The sequence below is a fragment of the Ammospiza caudacuta genome, chromosome 21 (assembly GCF_027887145.1).
Source record: "Ammospiza caudacuta isolate bAmmCau1 chromosome 21, bAmmCau1.pri, whole genome shotgun sequence".
Taxonomy (NCBI): domain Eukaryota; kingdom Metazoa; phylum Chordata; class Aves; order Passeriformes; family Passerellidae; genus Ammospiza; species Ammospiza caudacuta.
The window spans coordinates 611229-620000 of NC_080613.1; the positions used below are offsets into that span (position 1 = coordinate 611229).

The following is an 8772-nucleotide window of genomic DNA, read 5'->3' on the forward strand; positions in this document are numbered from 1 at the left end:
AGAAGCACCTCCACCCCTCCCAACGCTGCCCTAGACGTGGCAGGACCAGGCCTCAGCCTGGAGCCCAGCACAGAGCCCAGCAAGAGGAACCAGCTCCCAGGAGGCTGCCCTGGGACCAGCGGGGGCTGATTTGATGAGGAATCCCACAGGGAGTGCCAGACACTGCACACTGCTTTGTGTAAGCCCCGAGCATGGTGCTCAGGAGAGAGAAATCCCTGTGCCCTGTTTATGACCACTGGAACTTGATTAAGCACTGAACTTTAATTAATTGAGTGGCTTGGAGTAATAAGTTCTGCGAATTTGCTTGGCCCAATGAAGAGGTGAATAGTTAATTGCCATTAGCTGTCAGGTGTGAGGGCCAGCCTGGCACGAGCCCCACCATGGATCAGACAAGGGACAGACACTGGCGCTGCCTGGCCCCATCCCCTGCTCTGACGTGTCCCAGAGCCCTCCACATAGCCCCAGACCCCTGCTCTGGGGTGTCTTGGAGCCCCCCCATAGCCCCAGACCCCCAGCCCCTGCTCTGGGGTGTCCCAGAGCCCTCCCCATAACCCTGGACCCCTGACTGGAGCCAGAGGGGGCAGCGAAGCCCCCGCCAGGCTGGGGAAGCTTTCCCAAGGTCGGCTCCCTATCCCCTTCCATTCCTTCCCCCCACGAGTCAAGGTGCAGAGGTGAACCCCCTGAGTGCAGCACGAGTTGCAGAGCCAGGAGCAGAGGCTGAGAGGGAAAAGGCAGAGCAGGAAGGTGCTTCCCACCAGCATGGGCTGGAACACGAGGGCGAGGCCCCGGCACACGTGCCCTGCCTGGGCTCCAGCGTGCCTCTCCTGCTCCTTAAATTGATTGGCACTTTCTATTTGAGGAAAAATGAGTTCTTAAAATTGAAATACTGGTTATTGTTATGGTAATACAGCAAGGCTGTGGCAGCAGAGATTTTAAGATACAAAAAAGGTTCGTTTGAATCAAGCAGCTGAGAGGTGAGTCTATATCAAGTACTCAGGACTAATGAGTTCCGAGGGATCTGCGTATCGGGTCTGGACCCCTTAATGCTGCTGATTCAAGTGGTGGGTGCAGGTAATCACCAAGATAACCCGAGGCCTCTGGGATCATTACTGCTTTATCACATTTTGTATAAAATATTTTCGGCCTCATTTAGGATGTCAGCCTCTATCAAACGTTTCCTGGCGCTCAGAGCCCGACGCAGCCCCGCGGCTCCAGCGTACCTGGAACCCTCCCCATCCTCCCTGGCCCTGCACACCTGGAACTGCACTGCTTTCTCAGGCTGGTGTCCCTGGAACCCTCCTGTCCCACCCGGAGAGCACTCGGGGCACCCCAGACTCCCTGAGGGGGCCGTGGTGCTGAACAGGAGATTTGTGAATAATGTGAGAACAAAAGTATTGAGCCGTATTAGCAGGACATAGTGACTGATTCCCAACATCTGTTATTGCTTTCTCTCATCTGTACCTGAAATTAGCAATTTAGAGCCCATACCTTTATTTGGAAAATAATAGTACAGAATTATAAAAGTTTAATATGCTCTCAGTAAAATGAAAAATGAGCAGTTATGATATTGTCTAACACTTTCAAATGTGTTTATTAATTCATGTTTTAAATCATAAGTTTCATTCTGCAGGAGAGTCATACACAGCAATAAGCAAGTTTTAAAATATTAATGAATAAACAATATTTCTCTATTGAAATATAACATGCTTCTTTGAACAATGTACCAATGGTAATAAATCACAACCAGCAGAAAATTGCATTTCATATTTAATACAACTTGAACTCTGCCTTTTTATAAATGATATCTTTTTTGTTTAATTGGCGTCAGTTCAGATCTAGCAGATTGCTAATAAAATTCTGGATTTCCATACTTAATGACGCGTGCTCTTTATGCTGAATTTTACCACAAAAAATGCAACCTTTTACTATACGAATCGCAGGCGTTAATAGGTGATCTCGCAGCACGGGCAACGGCCCCGCTGCTCTCCCAGAGCCTCCCCCGGGCTCCCCCGCAGCCAGGGGCGGCCGTGTGCCACCCTGCCCGCTCCGAGGTGCCATCCCCAGCGAGCCCAGCGTGCTGCGGGACGAGCAGGAGCAGGAGCGGGAGCGGGAGCAGGAGCGGGAGCAGGAGCGGGAGCAGGAGCGGGAGCAGGAGCGGGAGCGGGAGCGGGAGCAGGAGCAGGAGCGGGAGCAGGAGCAGGAGCAGGAGCAGGAGCAGGAGCAGGAGCAGGAGCAGGAGCGGGAGCAGGAGCGGGAGCGGGAGCGGGAGCAGGAGCAGGAGCGGGAGCAGGAGCAGGAGCAGGAGCAGGAGCGGGAGCAGGAGCAGGAGCGGGAGCGGGAGCGGGAGCGGGAGCAGGAGCAGGAGCAGGAGCGGGAGCGGGAGCGGGAGCGGGAGCAGGAGCGGGAGCAGGAGCAGGAGCAGGAGCGGGAGCGGGAGCGGGAGCAGGAGCAGGAGCAGGAGCAGGAGCAGGAGCGGGAGCGGGAGCGGGAGCGGGAGCAGGAGCAGGAGCAGGAGCGGGAGCGGGAGCGGGAGCGGGAGCAGGAGCGGGAGCAGGAGCGGGAGCAGGAGCAGGAGCAGGAGCGGGAGCAGGAGCAGGAGCAGGAGCAGGAGCGGGAGCAGGAGCGGGAGCAGGAGCAGGAGCAGGAGCGGGAGCAGGAGCAGGAGCAGGAGCAGGAGCGGGAGCAGGAGCAGGAGCAGGAGCGGGAGCAGGAGCGGGAGCGGGAGCAGGAGCGGGAGCGGGAGCGGGAGCGGGAGCAGGAGCAGGAGCGGGAGCGGGAGCGGGAGCGGGAGCAGGAGCGGGAGCAGGAGCAGGAGCGGGAGCAGGAGCAGGAGCAGGAGCAGGAGCAGGAGCAGGAGCAGGAGCGGGAGCAGGAGCAGGAGCAGGAGCGGGAGCAGGAGCAGGAGCAGGAGCAGGAGCGGGAGCAGGAGCGGGAGCAGGAGCGGGAGCAGGAGCAGGAGCAGGAGCGGGAGCAGGAGCGGGAGCAGGAGCGGGAGCAGGAGCGGGAGCAGGAGCGGGAGCGGGAGCAGGAGCGGGAGCAGGAGCGGGAGCAGGAGCGGGAGCGGGAGCAGGAGCAGGAGCGGGAGCGGGAGCGGGAGCAGGAGCAGGAGCAGGAGCAGGAGCAGGAGGAAGGTCCCTTCCCCCGGGGTCCCTGGCCCGGAGATGCGCCCATCGGGGACAGCCCTGGGTCCCCACCCAGCCCGGGAGCAGGGGCTCGCCCAGGGGCACTGGGCACCCCCCAGCACCCGCCCTGGCACCGCGGAGAGGAATGAAAGTAATTGGGTTTAATTAGCCTGTGTAAACACGATCCTTAAATTCGTTGCCACAGGAGGGTTTTGGCAGTCTCCAATAAATTAATCCTTTTTATTCTATCAATGACAGGAAGATGATCAAATAGGCTTTGATATAGATTTTGGGATTTAGCACCTAGTAGCGCTCTGACGCGCTCGAGCTTCTCCTGCTGCTGCTGCTGGAGGCAAGAACGGGGCTACAAACGGCGTCTGCTCGAGCTGCTCCCGCCGCAGCGGGCCCGGCCGTGGCGGAACTTTGAAGAGAAGTTTGTCTTCAGGATTTGTTGGGGAAGCTGGGCTCCCAGACGGCAGGGGAAGGACAGGACAGGTGTGGGAGCAGCGGGCACAGCCACCGGGCCCCGGGGCAGCCACCGCGGCCGGGGCTGAGCGGAGCCAGGGGCAGGCCCTGCTCCGGGCCCTGCCGGGCTCTCCCCGGCCCAGAGCCGTGCAAGGCGCTCCGTGCTGAGCCCCGGGCTCTGCTGGCGCTGCAGGAGCCCTGGCACTGCAGGAGCCCTGGCACTGCAGGAGCACTGGCACTGCAGGAGCCCTGGCACTGCAGGAGCCCTGGCACTGCCGGGGCACTGGCACTGCAGGAGCCCTGGCACTGCAGGAGCCCTGGCACTGCAGGAGCCCTGGCACTGCAGGGGCCCTGGCATTGCAGGAGCCCTGGCACTGCAGGAGCCCTGGCACTGCAGGGGCCCTGGCACTGCAGGAGCACTGGCACTGCAGGGGCACTGGCACTGCAGGGGCCCTGGCACTGCAGGAGCCCTGGCACTGCAGGGGCACTGGCACTGCAGGAGCCCTGGCACTGCAGGGGCCCTGGCACTGCAGGAGCACTGGCACTGCAGGGGCACTGGCACTGCAGGGGCACTGGCACTGCAGGGGCACTGGCACTGCCGGGCCGGTGCTCCAGGGCAGGGACGCTTTCCCAGGTACAGCCCAGACCTGTGGCTCGGCTCAGCAAGGATGGTAATGCCAGCTCCGTCCTTCCACTGTCCCAGCTGCAGGAAAGAGCCAGTGCCTCTGTAATTCAGGGGAATCGAATTCAGTGTCAGACAGGTGCCCCGGGGTGCCCACAGAAGGTGAGGGGCCCCATGTCCCACCTGGGAAGGACTGGAGATTGGTTCAGCTACTGTGCCATGCCAGGTATGCCCATCCTCCCTGGGCATGATGGCCCAGCATCTGATGCACACTAAACCTTCTCCAGCCCCTGCAACCAAGGAAAGGATCACTGGATGGGAATTCTAATCATATATTATATTACCATGTCATATTAGACTAATAAAATCCTAATATGATACCGGAATGGGGAGCATATCATAACTCCTCTGTGACTAATACAATGCAGGCAATAAATCACTCCAGGGCTTATTCTTAACAATTGTATCAGAGCTTTCTGTGTCACACTGATAACTCAGTCCCTCTGATCTAATGGTTCACTTTTCTTCACAGTCCATATGGCAGTGACATTAAAGCTAATGAAATAAAATAAAATTTGCCAATCTTTGAAGAATTCCATTCTTTAAAAAAGATGTATTTTATTAACACAAACTGGAAACATCTTCAGTTACTCACAGTTACTTTTATCACATTGGAAATGCATGGCACAGACGCTGGCAGTGGCATTGCACCTCAGCTCACGTGTGGTCAGGACACCGCTGCAGGATCACATGGTGCCACCCAGCCTCACACACGCAGGGCCAAGCCAGCAAAGCTGTCCCCACTGACCCAGCCCCGTGGGGCACAGATCCTGCCATGCCCCGTGGGACACAGATCCTGCCATGCCCCAAGGTTCCCCCCGGCTCTTCCCCTCCTGAGCTCAGGATCCCTGCAAGGCCAGACACACAGGGCACAGCCGGGCACAGCGGGCACAGCCGGGCACAGCGGGAGCTTGCCACCTCTCCACCATCAGCTGTCAGAGGAAGGTTTGCTGCTCGCGGGGCTCTGAGGCTGTGGGGCTGCTCCCACGGCTCGGCAGGTCACAAACCAGAGGCACTGTGTCTCCCCAGCTTCTCAAGGCTCCCTCCTCCTGCAGGACACCCTGGAGCAGCGGCTGTGCCACGGTCCCCACGGTCCCCACGGTCCCCACGGCACAGCAGGTCAGACGGGGCTGGGGCTGTGGAGCCCTGCCCAGGGGGCAGGTGGGTCTCTCCTCCAGACCCCCTGGTGCCTGTCCCAGTGACGGATGCCTTAGTCAGGTCAGCGCTGAGCACAGGGGATGGCGATTCCTGGCACCTGCTGCAGATCCTCCTTTTGGTCCTGCTGTGCTCCACACAGGGTCCAGGGCTGGCACCTCCCATGGCTGGTGGGCTCCTGCCGCAGGGTTCTCGTGTGCCCAAAGCTCAAACGCGGGCGCAGGGAGTCAGGATGGTGCTGCTGAGCTGGCGGGGTGGGAGGGCTGAGGGTCTCCTCCCCTGGTGAGAGCCACGGTTCCTGCGAGGCTCCTTCAGAGCGTAGCTGCTGGGCGAAACACAATACACCATCAGCAGCTTGATCCTAGTACTGGTGCTGGCAGTAAACCTCCCTGATGCGTGATCAGGCCTCAAGGATAAGATGTTTATTATTTGCCATGGAACCACGTGGCTGCTCTCCAAAGTAAGGAAAAGCCAAATTGCACTTGTAATTCAAAGGGACCCAAAGCCTTAATGCTGCAAAGCAGCAGCTAATGATGCCCAGCGGGCGTGGGGCACGCAAGGGCGGCCCAAAGGTTGTTGATGGCCTTCCTATGAACCTCCTCAGTGTGTGACAGGTCCTTGCCTGTGGCCAGCAGAGATGTGATCAAGATGAGGGACGTCTGAGTGTTCATTACGCTGCCTACTACGCCTCCGCTGACACACTTTACATTTAAAATATAAAATACCATTTCCACTGAGCTGTTGCACGAACACTGAGCGTGCGGACTTGGGGAGCTCCATTAGCAAATGCAAATTGTTGGGTGCTTTGTCCTCAGCATGCAGAAGTCCTCGGCAGTCCACAGTCCCCACCTGCCCCAGCTCCCTTAACCGATAACAAAGGCTTTGCAATGCACGTCTGGCTCTTTACTTGTTTATTTAAATGCACCACCTATGGAAGAAGCGGCACTGTTCAATTCCAAACCTGCTCTGTGAACAGAGCAGCAGCAGTCACTGCTGGGTGACAGCGTGGGTGCAGCGTCATCACGGCCCGGGGGAGAGTGGCAGAGCAAAGGTATTTCAAAGGTATTTTACAAAACACCCCGATACAAGAATTGTTGAGAAAAGCCGAACCACTGAATCATGCAAACAGTTGTTCAGCCCCCAAAGGAGCGCTGAAGGCTTGAACAGCCCAGGGGAAGGAAGGAACGAAGGAAGGAAGGTGATGGCCCAGCAGCTCCGCACCGAGCCACGCTCCAGCCGGGCAGGGCTGGTGCTGGTGAGCGCTTGGCCTCCTCCTGCCTAGCTGCACTAACCCGAGTGGTGAGTAGTTATATTTATCAAAGACCATTTGCTGCAAGTGATTAACGTTAATTTGATTTCCTGTGAGTCAATTTCCTTGAGATATGGTAAATAGGCTATTACCTGTTATTGACCTTTACTTTATTAAAAAGACTTAAAATTAGCATTTATATATATACGTCCTTCCAAAAAAGTTTTTTTAATAAAGAAAAATATTTTTATAATCGCATTAGACTTGCTAGCTGAGGCTATAACTCCAAAGTTAATGTTAAATAAAAATGGTAATTAAGAGTGAATATGATGATGGTTTTTAAACTCATCTAAAGTCCTGACCCCTTCCTTTACCTCCACTTGATTTGTGGCTCCCAGGCAGAGCAGGGCAGCGGCAGGCGCTGGCAGGTGGAAGCCTTTGCCCAGGATGTGCCTCTCCCAGGATTTCCAATTCTCTCCTGGCAAGAGGGCACAAGGACCTGCTGGTGTTTATAAAGGGATGCTCAGCTCCTGCTCCATGCCAGCTCGCTCCTCTGGAGACCGACGCATCTCCTCAGGCTGACTTGAACTGAGCAGGAAGAAATTACGTCAACGTTTGATCATGAAAGCAAAAAGTTTATTCATGTTTGAAACTACATATAACTACCACGAGGAAGACTTTTCAATCCAGGGTGTAATCCAGTTAGAAAGTAACACGAAACGGTTTAATACATTAGAATCACTGCCACAAATTATTTTCATGACTCAATCAGTTTCAGAATCGCATACAATACAAAAGAGAGAGAGAAAGGGCCCCTGAAATCCAGGGGGATGTACAGTACTGAATACTGAAGTCTGTATGCATTACAATTAGTTGTTGGTTTTTGCGTGTATTAGTAACAAGATGAAGAACATTCAAAATGCTTCTCAGTATTTACAACAGTTGCACTGTTTTGTGTCCAACCTAAGACCCCATGTTTCCACTTCCGCTTCTTTAGCAGTTGCCAAGGCAACCCTGATTTGTAGGAGATTACAATGTACATTACATTTCGTGGGGAAACAAAGAGTTAATTACAAGATGCAAAAAGATAAGAAAGAGACAAACTACAGCGTGAGTATCGTTCAGAGGTAGTAAGTGAGCACTCTAAGCTACAGAACATGTTGAAAGTCTATTGGTTTGTATGAGTTCGCATGAGGTAATAAAGCTGTGTTTGATTGGTGAGATGTATAAATACTCTTTTGCTACACTATGTACAACACTCCATATCACGGTGCTCTTTCCTTTCCTTTTCCTTTGTTTGTGGTTTGCTGCCAAGCAGAGGCACCAGCCCTTGGCAGGCGCGGGTAGCACCCAGCTCGTACTGTAAAACCCCGGCTGGTGGCGTGCACAGAGACCAGCAGCAAGAGTCGGCATCTCCCAAGAGCAACCTGTGTCCGTGTCGGGATTCCGAGGGGAGGCTCGGGCTCCGGGGGGGCTTTAGCAAGAAAAGATGCTCCTGGTTTCCAATCTAATTTGTAAGACAATAGATCTCAACAAAAATGTGACGAATAAGGATTCTTAAACACGACCATTGTTAACCGAAATAACTGAACAGCTCTTTTTATTCCAGCTCTGTGAGAGATATGAAAAGATGAAACACAATCAAAGTCTGTGATTCCTGTTGACTTTCCATGGAAAAATGCACACAATTAAATTTGGGTGAGGCGGTTCTTTGTGTCTGCTCTTGCTACTGAGGTTAAGCTTGTCCTGTACTTTTACCCTTAAGGCCAAGTAATTGGCAACTGTTAGACCAACATCATTAAAACTGCTGATAATAAATTATGATAAAATAGTTACAGGGCTATAAACAATGCTAAATCTTGGCCTAATTGGATAAAGTGCTTTTTAAGATTGTGTGTTTTAAGTATAAATACAAATGATTATGATACCTTTAAAAAACAGATTTACCAAGTTTTCTAATAAGACAAGGTTTTACAGTAAAGCTGTAGGTGGTTGGCTACAAAAAACTCTTTCCTTTTTCTCCTGCAACTCTGAATGCGCTAATCAAGGCATTTCAGCTCAGGGAAAAAGTGTTGCTAGGAGATTAGTTAGAGGTATCC

General features: G+C 54.1%; 1 protein-coding gene across 3 annotated transcripts in view; it reads right to left on the reverse strand.

Annotated features, from left to right (window-relative positions):
• Nucleotides 1–7313: 7313 nt before the first annotated feature.
• PBX3 (PBX homeobox 3) overlaps nt 7314–8772 on the reverse strand; it is a 102890-nt gene continuing 101431 nt past the window's right edge. For all 3 annotated transcript variants that reach the window (XM_058818224.1, XM_058818223.1, XM_058818225.1), the window contains one exon: nt 7314–8772. This exon is cut by the window's right edge and continues 77 nt beyond it. In XM_058818224.1, the coding sequence (XP_058674207.1) occupies nt 8757–8772 (16 nt within the window). In that variant the 3' untranslated portion in view covers nt 7314–8756.